This window comes from Thamnophis sirtalis, unplaced genomic scaffold, assembly GCF_051295495.1.
Source record: "Thamnophis sirtalis isolate CommonGarterSnake01/CBP01778 unplaced genomic scaffold, rThaSir2_p1.2 scaffold_10, whole genome shotgun sequence".
Taxonomy (NCBI): Eukaryota; Metazoa; Chordata; class Lepidosauria; order Squamata; family Natricidae; genus Thamnophis; species Thamnophis sirtalis.
In genome coordinates this window covers 25462902-25483801 of record NW_028261390.1, presented here as the reverse complement: position 1 = coordinate 25483801, position 20900 = coordinate 25462902, and the positions used below count along the sequence as shown (strand labels likewise).

At 37.2% G+C, this 20900-nt stretch overlaps 1 protein-coding gene across 9 annotated transcripts in view; it reads right to left on the bottom strand.

Annotated features, from left to right (window-relative positions):
* TMEM154 (transmembrane protein 154) overlaps nucleotides 1-16925 on the bottom strand; it is a 28486-nt gene extending 11561 nt beyond the window's left edge. For 5 of the 9 annotated variants that reach the window (XM_087724301.1, XM_087724304.1, XM_087724302.1 and 2 more), the window contains exons 1-6: nucleotides 16792-16920; nucleotides 9758-10066; nucleotides 8070-8097; nucleotides 6094-6147; nucleotides 5563-5648; nucleotides 484-541 (exon numbers count right to left, since the gene is read on the bottom strand). In XM_087724301.1, the coding sequence (XP_087580427.1) occupies nucleotides 484-541; nucleotides 5563-5648; nucleotides 6094-6147; nucleotides 8070-8097; nucleotides 9758-10066; nucleotides 16792-16855 (599 nt within the window). In that variant the 5' untranslated portion in view covers nucleotides 16856-16920. Of the gene's footprint in view, nucleotides 1-483; nucleotides 542-5562; nucleotides 5649-6093; nucleotides 6148-8069; nucleotides 8098-9757; nucleotides 10067-11547; nucleotides 11685-16791 lie in introns of all 9 variants that reach the window. The other 4 variants (XM_087724305.1, XM_087724306.1, XM_087724309.1 and 1 more) reach the window with 3 other exon arrangements.
* Between the last annotated feature and the right edge of the window lie 3975 nt (nucleotides 16926-20900).

Sequence of the window (20900 nt, the reverse complement as noted above, 5' to 3'; positions counted from 1 at the left end):
AAAGGGGCCTGGCGGCCACCACATGAACAAGTGCAGTGTGCGCATGTGTCCTTACCTTCTACGACACTCCGTGACGCCTCTGCGATGCTCCAGCTGCTAGGCGGAGTGTCGCGCAGGCACCGTACATTGCGCGCATGTGCGCAGATGGCCCATTTCCTTCAAATACAGGTAAGGAATGAGGGCGGGCATACCGGGGCGTACCGCCTGCAACCCACCACAGGGTCATATGTCACATTTTCAGTGTCGTTGTAACTTCAACAGTCAATTGTTATAAGTCGAGTACTACCTGTATAGGCTGTGCTTTGAGGTATGTATGTATGTATGTATGTATGTATGTATGTATGTATGTATGTATGTATGTATGTATGTATTATTAGAAGCAAGCGAGATATCAAGGAAAAAGACAAAAAAGGAAGATATAACATTTTTGCAATCGTAGATCTACTGACAGTGTCACTTTTAGGAACTGAGAATTGTAAGTACCTTGGGTTGGTGTTACCATCTTTCTCTTCTTTTACAGGAGGCAAATAATCACTTTCTGCTGTGAAAAGACAACAAACTATTAGCCTTGAGAATTGGCGAGACAGCCATTCAATTGGAATAGCAATGTCTAATACTTTCAAATGGTATTTATTTATGCCCATCCTATATTAGACAGAAAAAGGAATGAATTATATTTATACCGTCAAGTCAAAGCAATGCTGGAACACATAGATACAGATACACACACACACACACAGACACACACACATACACACAAACAAGCTTGAATCCAAAATGCACACTATCACTGTCAAAAGTACTGCGATTTGACACTATAGATATAATCCATTCCTTTTCATTTCAGTGGCCCAGGCATTCCAGAGTTATTCTGGAACCACAGAGACACACACCCCAAGGGGTATTATGGGTGTCTTACCCCCACAGTTTTTGTTTCCAGAGAGTAAGTCATCTCTGTACCAAGTTTGGTTGAAATAGCTTGAGGCATTTCAGAGTTATCCTGGAATGCACACATACACACACACACACACACACACACACACACGTGTGTATGTGTGTGTGTGTGTATACATGTATATATGTATATATGTATATATGTATATATGTATATATGTATATATGTATATATGTATATATGTATATATGTATATATGTATATATGTATATATGTATATATGTATGTATGTATATATGTGTGTGTATGTGTGTGTATATATGTATGTATGTGTGTGTATATATATACACATACATACATACATAGATTCAGTGTGTGTGTGTCTGTGTCTGTGTGTGTGTGTGTGTGTGTGTGTGTGTGTATGATGTCTCAGAAGCCATAGTAGCATTTGTTTCATTTATTGCAATGCATTATCTGAGCAGTATATAAAAAGGCTTTCCTCTCCAGCATTTTGTTTTTGCCAACCAGTTAAAAATAAAATGGATAATAATAAATTGTCTATTGTATTGTTGTAGATAAACGCATAAACACATAAACGCATAAACAAATAAACAAATAAAGAAATAAACAAATTACCGGAAAGTACTATCACATATAACACCTAGAATTCCATCTTTTGCCCCCTAGTAGAAGGTCAGGATTATTGTTATTCATATTGTTTGACAAGTGATCGTGTTGCAAACCATAGATAAGTAACATTGCATTCTATGCAGTGTAGAGGTATTGTCAGGGTTTCAAGTAATACCCCCCAAAAAAGTAAGATTCTGAGGCAGGCATTTCCTCAAAGTTCCATTTTTTTATAAATGTCATATATGCACATCTGTGAAAACCCAAATCTGAAAATCTCCTAGGTTTCCCCCACCCAAAGGAAAGTCAAAGTCCCTTCCCCTGCACCGGGGAGGGGGGTTCCTGCCAGTTCTAACCTCTTCTATAGAAGAGGTTCCACAAATCTACCATGCCATTTAGAACTGGTTCCAGCTCCCTCTTCTGCCCGTCCGCACCATGCTTGCCCCGCCCACCGCTCACTGATTGGCTGGCTCACCAATTGCCCCGCCCACCTCTAAGAGTCCTATCTAAATGTTTTAGTCTTAAAGCTGTCAAGTTTGAACACCCCTGGGCATTTTTTTTCTAAAGGGTTAGGGGTGGAAGTGTCTTGTAACTTGACAGCTTTAAGACTTGCGTGCTTCAAATGCTAGAGTTTCTGAGCCAACATTTTGGTTGCTAAGTAAGAGCGTTGTTAAGTGAGTTTCACTACATTTTACAAGTTGGCCACGTTCGCCTAGTCACATGACTGCCAAGCCACTCCCACTCGGTCACATGGCTGGCAAGCCACTCCCACAAAGCAGGCCACACCTACAGAAGAGGTTCTAAAAATTTTTGAAACCCACCACTGCCCTGCACCCACATGTCCATCACATGGTCCAATCAGGTCACCATCTAACTGGAGTTGTTTTCCAGTCACGCCTCTCCAGGTGCAGGCTGAACGTCCTTGACTCCCAGAGAAAGAATGTTGTTATGGCTATACAGGTTTACCTACATAACCCTAATGAAAGCTCTCCGCCTTTATAAAATCTGACCCCTTTGTTATTTTGGTATACAACTATATACCCTCCTTTTATGTCCTAAGCCATATGTGCAGATATTTTGTGGTTTTCCAAAATGATTTGCCTAGCACGAGTATCTACCAGTTTGCTTATATAAGGCATGTGTAGGTGTACACAATGTAACTGTGTGTTTCAAGTGATTTTGCTGTTGTGCAGTGGAAATATATTTCTCTGAAGAGACATGAAAGTTTTGGAGAGAGGAAAAATACCATTAAAAATATATGCAGTATCAGAAAGTTGAATAGATTTACTACTGTGGCTCTATAGCACACAACTTGAGAAATCTTGTATATGGTCTCAGAATTCCTTTGCAAGTTATTATCAAATTACAAATTGAAATAATGCAAAAGGGAGAAATGATTAAATATGTGTGAAATATTCAATTAAACTATATATAATTAATTGAATTTAAATTCAGTCCAATTCAGTTAGGTCCTGATGTGGCATTCAGATTAAGTATGTCCTTCATTCCAATTCAATATTAACGATGTCCTTAGTACCAATATGGCTGTGCAAATGAAAAGGCTACAACACCCTCCCAAATTTATAGAAATTCTTACTAATTCAGTCTTCAAGTTGATCTATGCTTTATAAAGCTTCATGAAACAGAAGGGTAAGCAAAGTGAGTAACTTTATTAAAATAATTATTCCTGTTCTGGCTCAGAGTTAGAAAATGAGATGCCAGGTTTATGAATGCTGTATAAACAAATGAGGAATTAGACTGTTTCTGAAAACTGAAGCTTAATTTTCGTATAGCTTAATCAAGACCTGTGATTATGCTTCCTCAAGCCTGACTTATCATAAAATCATTTCACTATTTGTTGAGTAAAAAAAAAAGAACAAATATTTACTTAAATTCATGGGTTGGCACCTTTAAGGATACACATTTTTTGGTCAAGACGTGGAATTGATCTATGTTAGACTAGAGAAAGAGATTTATAAAGCTTATACATTTCTACTCTTAGTTGAAGAAAAATGCATATATACAACTATTGTTGTATCTGCAGATTACTGCAGATGGCTATCTGCAACAAATGGGTCATATTGATAACAATAATACACATTTTAATAATCCATTAATATCCTGCCTCCATTACGTTCTCTTATGCAAATAAATGCATAAATTCCTACTGTATAAAGGAACACATTCAATGATCTGCAAGTTGTGCATTTCTTCAGTCCTACTATAAGGAAAGAGTGAAAGAGTGAATCGAACTCTGGCCATTGAGTAGAAGATAACTTTTGTGCAAAGTAACAAGGAATAGGTTTTATATGGACTGTACTTTCCAGTGTCAACGTTGTTGACTCAGCCTTCCATCCTTCCGAGGTGGGTAAAATGAGGACCTAGATTGTTGTTGGGGGCAATATGCTGACTCTGTAAACCACTTAGAGAGGGCTGAAAGCCCTATGAAGCGGTATATAAGTCTAACTGCTATTGCTATTGCTATTGCTATTGCACAACTTGCATACGGATTGTACCTGACATATGCAGTTTCCTCCTTACATGGCTGGTCTTTTCACATTTATTCTAAACTAGATTCTTGGTGTGCAGGGTTTTAACAATTGAACTAAAACTCATAGCTACCCAGGCCAACCCAACTGGAGTGATGAATGTTATAATCCAATCTATCAGGAAGGTGCTAGGCTGGAAAGGGGATTCTAAACCTCTGTTTTATTTGTTTTCTTACTTTTTTTTTTTTTTAGGAATGTAAAGGCTTCTCACCTTAGAGAATAACTCTGGGTGGCTGACAATAACAATAAAACCACAAACATAGCAAAAACTATAAAAACAAAACTAAACACGAAACCCTAAGCCCCCAATCATCCTGCTGGGATCGGAATGGGACAACTTGCCATGGCCAACTCACTGCAGGACAATTTCACAATTCTATTTAATTATTTAAAGTAAATAAAAAAATTTTTTTAAAAAATTCCCATTTGCATTTCATTCTGTCCCTCCTCTTGCATCCTTTCTTTAATGATTCTATTCTACCATTTCTTTCATATTAGAGTAACTCTTGTCCCACCGTGAGTTGTCCTGTGGCGAGTTGGCTGTGCTGAGTTGACCTGCAGCAAGCTGGCCATAGTGAGTTGGCCATAGTGAGTTGGCTGTGGCAATTTGGCCATGGCAAATTGGCTGTAGGGACTTGCCCTAACAAACCATCCAATACTCAGCCAAGGATGCCTACACATATTTCTCTCCTTTTCTGATTAATTCTGTCATTTTTCTCTAAGAGCCAAACATTGTCAAAGTCCTTCTTGGACAAACAACTTGACCCTACATTTACCCTGCCAAGCAACTTGATTTAATCCAGCGAAAGAGACAACCATGCATAGTGATTAAAATAAAGAAGACAAGAAACACATCTTAAATATAATTGTATATGCAGTTTTTGCTTCCAGACTGGACTAGAATCACATGAAGGGGGGGGGGGAATCTTCCATCACAGAAAATGGTAGTTAGGTGGTCAATCTAAAACAGTGTTTCTCAAACTTGGCAACTTTAAGTCCTGTGGACTTCAACTCCCAGAATTCCCCAGCCAGCTGTGCTGGCTGGGGGATTCTGGGAGTTGAAGTTCACAGGACTTAAAGTCGCCAAGGTTGAGAAACACTGATCTAAAAGATCTACACAAATGGCCCAATGTGGTCACTGCCTATTTTGTAGAATTATCCTGAAGAGAGAACTGAAGAAAAAGCTCCAGAAGTTGTAAATCAGTTGTAAACTATATTATAAATTAATGCCTGCTAATTTCAACAAACACCTGGTACATTTTAAAATATCACAAACATTTATATGTTCAGAATAAAATATTCTTAATGTAAAGGACACCTTATTGTATTAGCTCTTCTTTAAAAATTAAGGGTTCTTAAAATATAGTGTGTCTTTCTGCTCTCATTTTATGATGTGCTATTATCTACAAATGTTTAAAATATTTATCAATGTCAGTGACAGATATATCAGGGAAGAAAAAAGTCGTAAGTCGGATAGTAATAAATACATACCATTTTTTTTCAAACTGTTCATCCATTTATCCAGTTCTTCCATCTCAATTTCCATTACAGAAGGCGTATCTTCCTCAAAAATAGGACTTAATAAACAAAAACAAAACAAAATATTTTGGAGCTGGCAGTTTAGAATTGCTTTTCTTAGTTTTCCGATAAAATTGTTTATATCGGGCACATGCTCAAGGATAGCTATGTGTCTAGCAACTGGTGGCTTTAGTTTGAAAAAATAAATATTATTCATTAGGTTACATTGTAGTTAAATTAGCAACTGCAGAGCATAGATATGATAAGACAGGTACAGTAGATGTGCACATGCAAAAAGCTAGAAGATTTGGGGTACAAAATTGCACACACTGATTCAGAGGATTATAAAGATTAATGCTGAACAACTGAAACAGAACTTTGGCTCTTGAGACTAATGGTTAAACAACGGGGGGGAGGGGGGAATCATGGAATGTTGTTTTTATATATGATAATCACAATGAGGTTACTGTACATGCAAAGATGGGAAGATTTGGCAGTACCTACAGTGGAGAAATAGTTGGTGAAGATGATAGAACTTGCTGAGATGGTGAAATTGACCTGTTTGATTAGAGAAAAGTCAATGCAGGTAGTCCTTGACTTATGACCATGAGCCCAGAATTATGGTTATAAGGCAGCCATTAAGCAGGTCATCACATTACCATGCCTGATTTTACAATCCTTTTTTACAGAGGTTGTTAAATTAATGTTGTGGTCATTAAGTGAATACAGCAGCTGTTAACAAATGCAGCAGTTGTTAAACATATTTTCTTCTAGGGGCCACACAACATGGGCTTCGCAATATTGTTACACTTGATAAATATGGGTTTTTCTTCTATTTTAATTTGATTGTTGACCACTTTTAATTTGAGGTTAATAGCTTATCAAACTTGCAGATTGTAATGTATAAACATCTTTATTCTGTTGCTGGATGGATAGATTGATAATTTCTAACATTCCTAAACTGCAAGCTAAAACTGTCATGGCTCTCCAGCCCACAATAGAATAGGACTGTGTAAATAGGATGACTGTAGTTTGTCTTCTGATAAAAGAGTTTGTTAGTGTTAATTGGCAACGTTTTTGTCTCTTTGTAAACTCTAAGCAACCTTATGGCATTTTCCTTCATTAACATCTTAAATTTTAAGCCCTCGTTCGTCAGAACTCATTTAAATGTGGTATTACGGATGCAAATATGTGATATGTTTAACTTCATGTAAATGATTTCCTATGCAAAGGGGAAGATACTTTTGCCCTGTCCAATCAACTTTTCTTTTGTAATTTCCTTTAATGTCTTAATTAATATAGGGAATGTTATGAGTTTTGAGGTTCCCTCTTTGAATGAGAGGATTTTTTTATCAGAACTTTCTGAATAAATCATAATAAAATCATCTTCCTGACTCATCTGCTTTATTGAATCTATGCATGCTGAGGCACAAGCCTAGGGCCAGATTTGGCTATCACTTCTTTTGAATATGATAATAGGAAGGGAAACCTTGGATGAAGGTTTCCTTCTGGTCCGCCTGTCAGATGTAAAAGACTGGAGGATTAAATTGATTGGTTCACACTACAGGCGGGAAATTCAAGAGAGCTAATGGCTGAGCTGTCAGATTCCCTTTAAAAGAGGGAGCTGCCAGACAGCGCACATGCTTCTTTGTACTGGTCTACCAAATAAAGAGCTGTTGTTTAGCTGAGTGTCCTGCCTCTTCACTCAACCCACACTTAACAACTTGTATGGATTTTTTTTTTCTGGAAACCAGAACCTGGCAAAATATGCAGAAAAACAATCCTATGACTGCAGGATGCTGCAACTGCCATCCCTATGAACTGGTTTTCAAACACCCAAAATGCAGAGTATAAGTACGTATGTGTGTGTTGCCATCAAAATTCCACAATGGGTTGTATGTAGCTCTGGAGAAGTCCATCATCTCTTAAAACAGTTAGCAATAGCAATAGCAGTTCGACTTATATACCACTTCATAGGGCTTTCAGCCCTCTCTAAGCAGTTTTACAGAGTCAGCATATCGCCCCCACAGTCTGGGTCCTCATTTCACCCACCTCGGAAGGATGGAAGGCTGAGTCAACCTTGAGCCGGTGAGATTAGAACCGCTGAACTGCAGATAAGAGTCAGCTGAAGTGGCCTGCAGTACTGCACCCTAACCACTGCGCCACCTCGGCTCTTTCTAGTTGCTAAGTGACTGGTCATTAAGCAAGGACTACCCGTGTTTGTATTTATTGTTGACTGGAAAATTTTAAGATTTTTTTTTTTTGCATAAAACAGTAAAAAGATGAATTTATGACCTATGGTTTCAATGATTAGATAGGACAGATTATAGAAAAAAAGAAAAGAGTCATGATGTAACTTTAGAGCAGAGGTGAGGAACTATGTCCCCTTTATGACTTGTGGACTTCAACACCCAGAATTCCTGTGCCATATTTAAAATATAAATAACAAACAACAAGAAGTAGACCTATATATTTCTTACCTTTTAACATTTTCACTTCCTAGTTCATCTGAGGGAGAGGAAAAAAAAAGAGACGTGCTTAATTCACTTGATGGGAATCACTGGAACTAAATCCAACACATTAGTAGACCAAAGATTGAGAAAGGCTAGCTCATGCAAACTATCCCCCAATGTTACTAGAGAAGAAATTTTAAATAACCTACAGCACATTTATGTAGCAGAAGAAATATCCCTATAATGACTTGTCTGCAACTTTGATAAAAAGAAATGCAGACAGATCAAGGCCTAAGGCCTTTCCCTTGCTCCTAGAAAAACAGTAGTTAAAGTCTTTTCCCCCCTTCAGAGTGAAATGATAGGGCCTACACTGTATTTACTGTATATTTCCCAGTAGTTTAACATCTTTATTCACCTGTTTTGAAACCTGTCAAGAAACAATAGGCCTGCTTCAACAAAATAATGTCCCCTGCATATAATAGCCCTTAGCCTATTTTCTTAGTACTCCTTAGTGATGATCACATAGATACTATGAAAGTGCACTGCAAGGAATGGTCTGTTCTCCATCACTTTTCTTTTTTCAAGTTAAGTCCAGTATGAAGTTATTTGTGTTTCAGCAAATACACTAATATGTCCCTTCATTCTGCTCTTGGGGAGTCCAAGACATTCTACAATGAGTAGCTAAGAAACAAAATTCTACTTGATCACCTTTACATTTGTCTGCTAAAGGAATTGTTGGGAGTGCTATTCCTCACCAAAAGCATATTGGTTGGAAATTGGGGGATTGCAGACCTGCCACATTTACATATCCTTGGTATGCAGTTATTAGATGTACTATGAATCTTAGGGGATGGTCAATCCAGTTTGCCCACAGTCAGGTTGGCCATCGCAGGAGGCTCGTCCTGCATGTGCTGCAGACCAGGAGGATAGGGATGGGCCATGACAGCCAACCTGACCCTAGGTGAACCGGTTATTAAATTATATGATTCCCACCATTGACTAAGATATATTAGATGTAAACTAATACGAATGTGAAGAGGGAGGGGGGGCAGAGAGAGAGATTTTAGTCCAGGTAAAAATTAATAGCTGAATTGGATGATTTTGACATACAGATGAAAGAGTAAAAGAGTAGAAAAGAAGCGCTTTGTTTGTCTTTTTTTCTGAGGACCATAACTGGACCTCTGCCCAGATTTTATTGGAAATCATGGGTATCCCAAATAAAAGTGAGAATGGAGCATTGCTTCACACCTTGTTCAGAAATTCTACATATAACATTCGGGAAGTGACAGTCATGGAGTACACTTTATCAACAATAAGAAAGGAAAGCAAAGAAACTTTTTTTTAAAGATTTTTGTTTGTGGTCCATTACTAAAATTTTGGACAGTGTGGGATTATTGGGAAACCTATACTTTCATGGAAATAAATGAGGCTAGGACTCATAGCAGAGATATTTCCTCTAGATAGAAGTGGTTTCATATGTTTTGCGTTACCATAAAATAGTTCATTCATTTTTTTCTTCCTGTATGATAACCCAAACTACAATGATAACACATCAGACCTGTTTATACTTGAAACAAAGTTTTTTACACAGTTACTGACTAAGCTTTGAGAGCTTTATAAGACATAGGTCTAATTGGGACATTCCATTTATAGCATGAATGCTATTTTCTCCCACGGGACCATTATTTCCCTACCCAAGTGATATTAATATTTACCTTCTTGGCTTTGTTTCTGTTTGCGACACCTTACAATAAAGATGACCAGGATAATCAAGAGCACTAGGATCAGCACTATAGAAACTCCAATTATCACAGCAGGATGTAAAATGGGTTCATTCTCATTCATTTCTGTAGTAGGAGTACATTTCATTACAACATCCTCAGTTTTGATTGGTGTTGTGGCATTTTGCTCTTCTGATTTATTAGCAGAAGTTGAAAATAAAACAGTAAATCCTACTTCAGGGACCCCAGTAGATAGTATACCATCACCAGACTGTTCATGATCTGCCATTGTACTTAGGGACTCTACAAAAAAGGAAAAACCATAAACCAATATTATTAATCTATTCATACTATTGTGAATATTTATATTTTGATCTCTAACATTCTTACAAGAAAATGATAAGTACAATGTAACTGTTCAAGAACTGCTATTGATAGTTAAATTATCATATTGGGGTTTCTCTCGCAACTATCTTCTCCCGATTGTGTAATGATTCATACTTCCTCTTTCGATAGATATTCATTTTCACCAAGTTTGGTCAAGGCTCAAAGGGTAAACGTTAAGGTAATAATCTTGATGTTGGATTGTCCAGTTGAATGTTCTTTTTGTGAATAACTACAAAGCATTCAGGAAAAAGAAATTAAACCCAAATTGTACAAACTTCAGTAGACAGTGACAAAAAGTTGAATTTAAAAACTAGCAGGTAAATTACTGGAAGTTTTTCAGTTAAGTACATGCACACATAGCAGGCAATGTTTTCATGCTTGTTTTTGAAGTTTAATTTAGCATTTGAGTATAATTGCATTATTTGCTTTTTCACTCAAATGATACATTTCTGTGAGTTTCATATTTTTAAATCAAATATGTGAGCATTTGCATTCTGCTTAGGTATCCCATAAAAAATCCTTGCCACATAGGTTTACTTCCAATCCATTTTCAAGCAAGAGTATTTTAAGCAATGGAAGAAACTCTCAATATTTCTGATGTTCTGCACATCCTACAATAATAAATCATCCCCCTCTTTGGTCTCTCAAACCTTCTGTGAGAACATACAGAAATGGGTATTAAGAGGAAAAGCAAATAATGTTTAGGGGGTATGCCAAACCAGTCTTTGTGGGGTACTGATTGATTTCTACCACCAATCCCTTTTCTTTCTAGGACATTAGAAACCTAAATTTTCAGATACCAAATAGCTTGTTTTAAATAACTGAATTACTGAGCAAATCCTTACTCATTTGGTTTTATATGTACTAGTATTGTGTGGTTCCCTCTGATTTTTGTAAGAATGAACAAATGAAACTTATACACACATAGGTGTGTATCAGATGTGGTATTCAGCTGGTTCTCTAGAGTTCGGGCAAACCGGTACCGACAGGAGGCTCCGCCCACCCACTCCAATGTAATGCGTGAGCACTGTGCACGCGTAGAAGGTGGTGTGCATGCGTAGACGTGGCATGTGCACACTCACATTTGTGAAGTGGTAGGGAAGGTAAGTGAATCCCACCACTGGTGTGTATGTTTGTATTTCTATATGTACACACGCAAATACAGATGGTTTCTGAAATAACTGCAATTAGTCAGGAAAAAACAGGCTTTCAAATTCATAACAAAAAGTTTATTGCTAACAAAATTCTGGATCTGGAGCTGTAAAAAAAGAGAAATCAGAAGAGAAAAAACATTTTTTAAAAGATATTCTGATTTATTAATTAATAATACACCATGATAATAAATCCATTCTCTCCAAGTATTGAATTCAAAATGCATTCTGAAAGCTTGATGTTACCGTTGGTGAGAAGTAAATATTTGTTCTTGCCTTCAACAGCCACACATACTTCAGACACTTTGCAAATTAATTGCTCCCAAAATAACTTCAGTCTGAGCTCTGTCACTCCCCCATCTATGCCAGATGCTTAGGGAAAGCTGGGGAAGAGAGATAAAAGAATGCCACAGTTGATTGCTGCAGCATACCAATATTATGGTTAAAGATCTTCTAACTATATGACTAGGATAACTTTATCCATCTTTGTTCGAGAACAGAAATCAGCATATCAAATGAATTCATGAAGACTGAATTAAAACCATTACAATTACATTGGCCAATTTATTGGAATTCATCCCAGAAGTGATCAATAAAATCCAACCATACAAATATTATACGTTTCTCCAGAGAAAACTCTACTTAGCCAATTCATAAATTGTTTGACAAAGCTGTTTGTAAGCAAATGGACCACTTGAAAAGTCATGAAATTCTGAAGAAAATATGTAAAGTTGCCTGTGGACCATTTTAGAGAATTCCCACAATCTGTTGCTATTGGCCATCCTTGCTGAAGAAGATGGAGGTCCGACCCTGAAATATGTTTACAGCACCAGGTTGCCTGTTCCTTGTTTAGATTATGAGTAGGCAGTCTGCAATGAAGAGCTGCTTGATGCGCCTCTGTAGAAGGAAAAACACATTCAACTAGCATGCCCCTGTCTCTCCTTGTCCCAGTCTCATTTAAGGATGCTCACTTGAAGATTGATCAATCTAGCCTTTCAAAAAGATCTTAGCTGTCATGGTATGTGTGATGATGACAAGGATCAAAAGGAAGAAAGAGCACCAGACAGTGACAGGGCAATGATTACATGGCGGGTAATGGCGGGTGCAGCAGGCAAGTCTTGGCAATAATGAGAGGGGAGATTTCCCAAGAAAAATGTTGACCAAACCTTTGTTAACATGAGCCATGGCGGTGCAGTGATAAGAGTGAGTACTGCAGGCTATTTCTGCTGACTGCCGGCTGCCTGCAATTTGGCAGTTCAAATCTTACCAGGCTCAAGGCTGACTCAGCTTTCCATCCTTCTGAAGTCAGTAAAATGAGGACCCAGATTGTTGGGGGCAATATGCTGATTCTGTAAACTGCTTAGAGTGGGCTGTAAAGCACTGTAAAGCGTTATATAAGTCTAAGTGCTATTGCTGTTGCTAAAATCCAGTTACTGGCAAGCTTCTTCAGTTCAATTAAATCCTATTCATGCCGGACAGGAAGAATTCTTATTTTTCCTGTCAATCTGGTGCCATCCCAATCAAATATATGTCACTTTTTTCTGTATGCATGTGATCTCCTTCTGCCATTCATGATCATCTGCCTGATGGAGACTGGAGTATGGATTCTTAACAGCAGGAAATGCATGATAGGAGTGAGCAAACATATTCTGCAATGGGTCCTGGGAGACTGACGGATGGAGACCAGTGAAGCACATGTTAATGGTATTATGTGTAGATGAAAATAGTTGTGACAAGTGGATTAGAGGTGAGTTCCTACCGGTTTGGACAGGTTTGGCTGAGTAGGTAGTAACTCAGCTGCACATGCACCCGAACTGGTTATATTGGTGGCGCCATAGGTGGCACCATCTTGTTTTTTGCTTCTGTGCATGCGCAGAAGCAATTTTTTACTACTGTGCATGCGCGCCTTGTGTGCATCAAGCGCCTGCACTGCCAAAGCACATCCCTGAGTAAACCAGCAGTAAAAGAAGCCAGAACCCACCCCTGAAGTGGATGCACAAGTACATGTGACCCTGTTTTGCAATCTTTGTATTTTTGCAACTAAGAATGTACATGTATGCACGTTGGCCTTGGGATAGTGGTAATAAAGTGAGCCAAACAAATTAATTTTTAATAAAAAAAATAAAACCCCTATTTTCCCCGCATATAAAAGCTTCCCATCTGAAATTAATTACATGGCAAAGCATCCCAGCCTATGAGTTCCCAGCTGCAGTGATTACAAGCCAGAAGTACATCCTTCTCTCAGCATTCTAGGGGTATAAACATTCTAGGTGAATAAACATCTCCTGCCCTTAAAAAGCCATCATTATATTGTTCTTAGAAAAATAAACAATTGAAGGAGTGATGTGAAAAAGAAAGATTCATGCTTACAGCATGGATGTTGGCTGTGCAAATTTCAATCCTATCAGCAATTACATTTGTGTAAGCTAGAATGCTAACAGTGGACAGTTATCGCAGATGCAGATAATACTCTTTGCACACATAAAAAGTCTCTTTTTTATTAAAGAAGTGAGCAGGAGCTACTACTCAGTTCCTTTATCTTGGACTGATTGAAGACATGAAACTTGCTGCTCCTCCAGACCAAATAGAAATTCACAATATTTTCGCTTAACATACTAAGCCATAAGACCAGATTAATAAATGCATATGCAGCACTACATTACAGTGCTTTAATACAATTTTTTTAAATGAAGAAAATATTTGTTTCAAGCTCTCTTTTTTTTTGCACAAGGTCAAGTAAATAGTCCATTTTAAAAGACACCCAATATAGATACTTCTCTTTCCACTTGTTCACCTGTTAAAACAATAAGCTTCATTCTGCTCTTCTTTGCATGTTAGGGGGAATTACTTTGACTTCCTTGCTTGCTTCCTTCCATGTCTTATTTTAAAGATCTCACAAACCCCAGGACCAAATGGGGAACAGTAGAGGCTGCAAAGGAAAGGAAAGCTCCAGTTCCCCCCATGAAGAACAATTTTAAGCCTGTGGGAACCCACTAGGGCAGTGGTTCTCAACCTGTGGGTCGGGACCCCTTTGGGAGTCGAACGACCCTTTCACGGGGTCGCCTAAGACTATCGGAAAACACATATTTTTGAAAAAATACGGAAAACAAAATAATTTTATGGTTGGGGGTCACCACAACATGAGGAACTGTATTAAAGGGTCGCGGCATTAGGAAGGTTGAGACCCACTACACTAGGGAGTAATTTAAGCCTATTTATCCTTGATCAGCTATACGTGAACTTTATCTCTGCATGAGGAGTGAGGATAGGTGAGGAGTTAGAATTTCAGCAAAGGGTGGAATCTCAGAATAGGTAGAATGTAAAGGAAGGGAACCTTCCAAATGGTTTGAAACCCAAATGGGTAACCTTCAGGTACTCCACTAATAGTTGTTCAGTTTGATCCAATAGATCAACATATGAAGTGTGTTTCATCATGGAGCAACCCAAACCATGGCATTGATCTAATACAGGGTGTCAAATTGGCAGTCTGCAGGCCGGATGCATCCGTACAGGCCACACCCATCCCAGCTCTGTGAAGGGGGGAAATGTTGTAATGCATCACGTGACAGCAATGTGAACCCGCGAGTTTGACACCCGTGATCTAATATATTTAAGCAGAGCAATGCAATGCTATTAAACCTAGGTAACTTGAAATTTTTGGGTTCTTCTTATCAGGGCTTTTCACACTTGTCTATTCCGATATGACATACTCTTCAGTTTTCATAGAAAGACATATACACTCTGTCCATGTTTGCATAAACTATTTTGATTTTATGTCAAATAATCTTTATCCATTTTAGAAATCGCCTGACCAAGAACTGCATTCTTTTATCATTCTTTTGAATACCCCTTTTTTAAAAATCTCCTTGTAAAAAAGTTTACAAGCTTATAATATCTGTCATAAGACTATAGTGATAACACGGACAAACATTTATACATTTGGTCTTTATATAGTCACTTGTTTATACTGTACCACTTTGCAAGTGCAGAGGATGGAGAGATTCACTTAGGATAAAAGCTACTGTAAATGACAATTAAAAGGTGACAAATAAACAATACCAGATAACTATTTATGACATGAATATTATATTCTTAATTTTAATTAGTTGTGAGTGGCCAATGGGTGGATGTGAACATCCTGCCTCTCTCCATTCCTCTCTATACCTTCTTGCTAAATTAAGGAACAAAATGAATGTGTAAGAATACTGTGATAAGGTGCCTATTTCAGCCTTTAAATCTGATTTAAGCTATTTCACAAAAAAGGGTCAGAAAGTTTAGTGCCACCAATTGCTGTGATATCCCATCAGAAGTTCTGTTCCTGTAGCCTTCAAGAACTGCTGCTTTGATTTGTACAATGCAAGAATAGTCCCAACTACAAAACAGTTGTCTAAGTAGAAATAGGGCTACATGCGCCGATACTGCTTTTATTCTAAACAGCAAGCTTAGACGTGCAGAAAGTAATTCAGCAGGTAAAAATGATGACATCTACAGCAGTGAAAGACATGAAGCAGGCTGGTATATTTTGTCCTCTGCAGTTAACTTTTAGATATATATTTTTTCTTTCATAACAATTGAGAGGAAAATCTGTAAATATTCAGAAACCAAATGTCTCATCTAATTTAGGCATTTGCTTAATGTAGGTACAGTATATTTAGAGAGTCCTTTTAGAGATAATTGTTTTAAAATTAAAAGGAAAAGCAAATAATATTTTAATATAAAAATGTTTGGTCCAGCCTTCCCAACCGTTATGATCTGTACATTTGATTATATTAAATTACATCACTCTGGCCACAGATGATGGTGTTTACAGGCTGTTGCTTTGGAAACAAGTTAGAAAAACTTGGTTATGTATATAATTCTACATAGATGAAATGAAAAGAATTATTCTAATGATTTTTATCTGGAACAAAAACACCCAACACATTTTTGTTGTTTTTTTGACAGCGTGCCTCTCTGAAAGTTAAATACACACCTTTTGAATTATACTATCTTAAATAGCAACGCTTCATCTTATATATTATTTTAGGAACTTAATCCTTCCTTACAATTATATATATTCTACCGATCATGTTAGTAGATTGTTACAGTTTTATTTCATTTGCCTCTAATATATAAATAGCACAGGGTTTCCTAGAAATCAACTTAGAAAAAGAAATTACTTGTGTTTATTAAGAGTATATTATAATAATAGGAATACAGGCATTATTTTTTTAAAAAAAATTCAAGTGAATTAATACCTTAAGCACAATTAACAATGGGTCAGAACATACAGATTAACACACCTTGGATTTGTAGTTCAAACTGGATCCATGGAAAGACAAGCCAGCATGCAGTTGGGAAACAACACTGAAAGAAATGGTGCAGGCTTGTAGAGTCTTTGCAGGGACCAGATTTTTTGGGTGTGACACATCAAAAACAGTACTATAGCCTGCAGCATAATATTGTCTGCATGATTATTCTTAACAATGCAGAAGGCATGTTCCTACTTACCGTGGAAGTCAGATACTCCACTCAGAAACAGAAAGAAGGACAACCAAAAGTTGTACTTATTCATGTTACTTCTCTAAAGCAGAGGTGACTGTGCTTTCATTCTTTTGCACATTTCCTGCTTACTGCTTCTGTGGTGGATGTGTAAGATGCCTTAGGAAGATGTGCTACGTTCAATTACTTTTAGGAAGTGATGTAATTCAGTTTCGGCCTATCAAACAAGAAAACAATTGCAAAAGGTTCCCGGAAAAGCACTGATTCAACTGAAAAAAAGTGAACAGTGAAACCTCCCTAGGAGTATCTCTCTCTCCGTCCTCTTGTGTCTTCAAAACCTGAATGCTATCCAGATCATGGTATTTAAGAGAGAGAAAAAGGGGTAAAAACTTTTTAAAGTGGGACCAATATAATGTATATCACATGTGGATATAATACACTAAAGTTGAGACCCCAAAAAATATTGTATAAACACCAACGCAGGAATGTATGGGGTTGGGTGCTGCTTTGTTATCCAGCTCCTTCTGTATGATTAGTTTCCTCCTCATTTGTTATGCAGGAGGCTACCTTATAGCAAGATAGACCATTAACCAATAAATACAAATTAGTAGCTGTAGGAAAGCATTTTCTAGTCCTGCCTTAAGGCTGCTGCATAACATGCCAATGCTCTACTTCTGAGCTATATAGATTTGTCTGCATTTCCCCCAGTTTTGATCATCAATGAATTGGTTTATTTGCATATTTCTCCCTCCCACACATACATTTTTCCCCTCCCTCTTCTTTGATCTTATTATTGAAATTGTATCATCTAATTAACACTATTGTAAGCAAAGATGGTTTTCTTTTGTTAATTAGTTCAATGCGAAAAGGAATTTTTTTTAAAAAAAAAAGTAGGTTCCTTTTGCACATAATTTAGAAGTCAAAATCTTCAGTTTAGAATGTCATTTAACTCCAAGTCAACTGCCATTTGGATTACTAGAAACCAGAAATTTTAAGTTTAACATTGGTGATTTTTTAAAAGGTTGATTAAATAAAGACAACATTGGCATCTTTCAATTCATAACAGTTTACAGGAAGTGCCCACAGAACAGATACTGCTACAAACAATAAAAGATCCACAATAAATATAATACTAATATAGTCATAATATTAACATTAAAATCCTTATCGTGGGATTATATGCAATAAATCATTTAACTCCTGAGGGCATTTTGGAATAATTCTGTTTTTAATACTTTCTGGATGAATATCACAAATAATATTAATCTATTCATAGTGTTGGTGCTGCCATTGCCATGGCCATTGTCCTATAGTTTTCAACTCCCTCCCTCCCATGACTTATGAAAATATGAGATTGTCAGCAGCTTTTTCTGTGATATATGTACAGGATGAGCTGAGTCTTGCCAGAAAAGGGAGTCCTGAAAATGCTTTAGTGCAAGCCCTTAATCCTACCAAAGGACTTCATAGGTCAAAACTCAACATTCTGATTTGTATTCAGAAGTCTTTTGGTAACACATGCAGAGCCTCGAGTGCCGGCATAATAAGCCCTTAGACATTAATCCTTGCCCTTTAACTGAGCTGATACACTTTGCGCCAGTTGTAGTTTTCAAACGCTCTTCAAAGGCCAGTGCAATATCCTGTGTGTAAAGAGGAACATAAAAGGTCTAAGTGCTTCAGATAGGGGCATGGCTGTTGCAGCAGCTGAAGATGGGCATTGACATTACCAATGATGAGATGATCCTATCAATTCCCACTAACAAAACTTTTGGGCTTAGTGGTGCCATGCCAAGAGGCTTTTGTTGTTCTTGCATCTCTTTTTGTCACTTATGAACAATCATATCCTCACCTCTAAGAGTTCAATTACCATATTTTTCGGAGTATAAGATGCACCTTTTTCCCTCAAAAAAGAGGCTGAAAATCTGGGTGCGTCTTATACACTGAATACAGCATTTTTTGCCTCCCAAAACTTACCAAAATGGCCATGCATACCTTTTAGAAGGCTTTCAGAGAGCTCATGGGGGCTGGTGAGGGCAGAAATGAGCAAAAAATGGCCCATTTTTGCCTTCCCCCCCAGCCCCAAGCAGCACTCTATAAGCTTCCTAAAGGCTATCTATGCCCTTTTTTGTACAAAAAATGGGCCCGTTTTTGCAAAAAACGGACCATTTTTGTTCATTTGGGGGGGCGACACCCCCCCCCAGGAGCACTCTACAAGCCTCCTAAGGGCTATTCATGCCCCTTTTGGGGGGGGAATGGGCCTGTTTTCTCAAAAAATGGGCTGCTTTGGGGAGGTCTGCAGAGTGCAAAAACTTTTTAAAAAAATTTTCCTCTTCAAAACCTTGCTGCGTCTTATACTCTGGTGCATCGTATACTTTGAAAAATATGGTAGCTATTTTATTGCTCAAGCTTATAACACAGGAATCTTCTCAGACTGGCTTTTGTCCAGATTATATAAAATTCAATAGCATTCAAAGGGATATTGGTCAGGCTTTGCCTTCTTATGTCAAAGTAAGGATTGCAGACCAATTCCCCATTTTACTTCTCCCCCTTGGCTCAGCCAATCTCTCACCAACACTTTTCTGCTTTAATCAGCTTTTGCTTATTGCTTTAGTAAAAGGTTTTCCTGAAAGTCTGCATATTCATTACAAATACATCAATCAATAAATGCATTCAACAACCACAAGATTAATGGGGTTGAAAGACGGGTTCAAACCACTGGATTAATCTATAATACGATTAGTTTGATTTTGGCTTAGCCGTTATTGCCATCCCAGTTATTATAACTTGTAAGTTATGTTTTTTACAGCTTATTGTGTAATGTTAAATTAACTCATTGTGGTTTATTCAAAAAGCAATAGTGTAGAAAGGAATTTAGCTAATGATTTGCCCATTTCAAATATGATCATACATGATCAAACACGCACTCCAATGTTGAACTGTAAGTTTCTCTACATTCCTCAATAAACATCACTTTTGTCATATTTATGTTCACTACTATCCCTAGAATACAACTCAGAGTTTAACTGTTTTGATTATTTTTGGATTTTGTAAGCTATTCAAGGTCTGCTGAGATGGATGACTACAATAAATTTAAGCGACTAAATAAACAATATTTTATTTGAGGTGAAGCACTTCCATGTCTGTAGTGGGAAGCTGAACAAGATTCAAGTTATATTCAACGATGTTGAGTAAATAGCATAGATAATAACATTCATAATTTAATATGTAGCATTTATAAAATATAATTTCAATGATAATTAATGCTGATACATTTCAGCATTAAAAATTCCTTTTTTTATGACCTTGTAATCCCTTAATTTCTGGTGGCGTCAGAGCGACTGGATGGAGCTGAGAGTTTACTGGCCAGATGCCTTTCCTGATGCAATGTAGAGTTCACAGATTTTTTTTCTTTGCGCTCTAGGAGAGAAATATCTGCTGCTACCTAGGATTGAATTTTCAACTTTCCAAGAGAAACAGCATCTTCACCTGTAGGCCATCATGCTGCTCAACATTTCTGCTGCATTAATGGCCTATAAAGAGATGTCTTACAACTTCAGTTATACTGTTTAAATTTATGCTTAAAAGGACTAAAAATTAAAAGCAGTATTCATGCATTTCTTTTACAATAATTAATCTGCAATGTCTAAATTAGTATATTTTTATGGTTAATTGAAGAGAAACTATACTTTAAATTTTCAAAATAAAGTTTCTAGATCAAGCTTACTTTTTATTGAAACCATATGAAAACAATTGCATCTTTTGTGTTGAACAACAGTGCAAGATTTGCAGCTGTCTTGATCACTGCAGAACTTCTTATGAGTTGCACAAGTGAGTTACAACACACCCATGCTGGATTCACACATAGCACTATCCATGTTTGTTTTAACAATGGCTATTGACTAATTTATAATTGTGAGATTCACTACAAATTGCAAGATTTGTAAACCACAATCTTTATATTCATACAACTAAGCCAAAAACCAAATACTATGGTTTAAGATGGTGTTTGAATCCAAACATTTGAAGTTAAACTGAAAATAGGGAAGACAGATAGTGTTACATGATTGGTTTTTTTAAAAGGAGTACAAAGTTCATAGAACTTCCTGCCAGGTTTTTTGGGT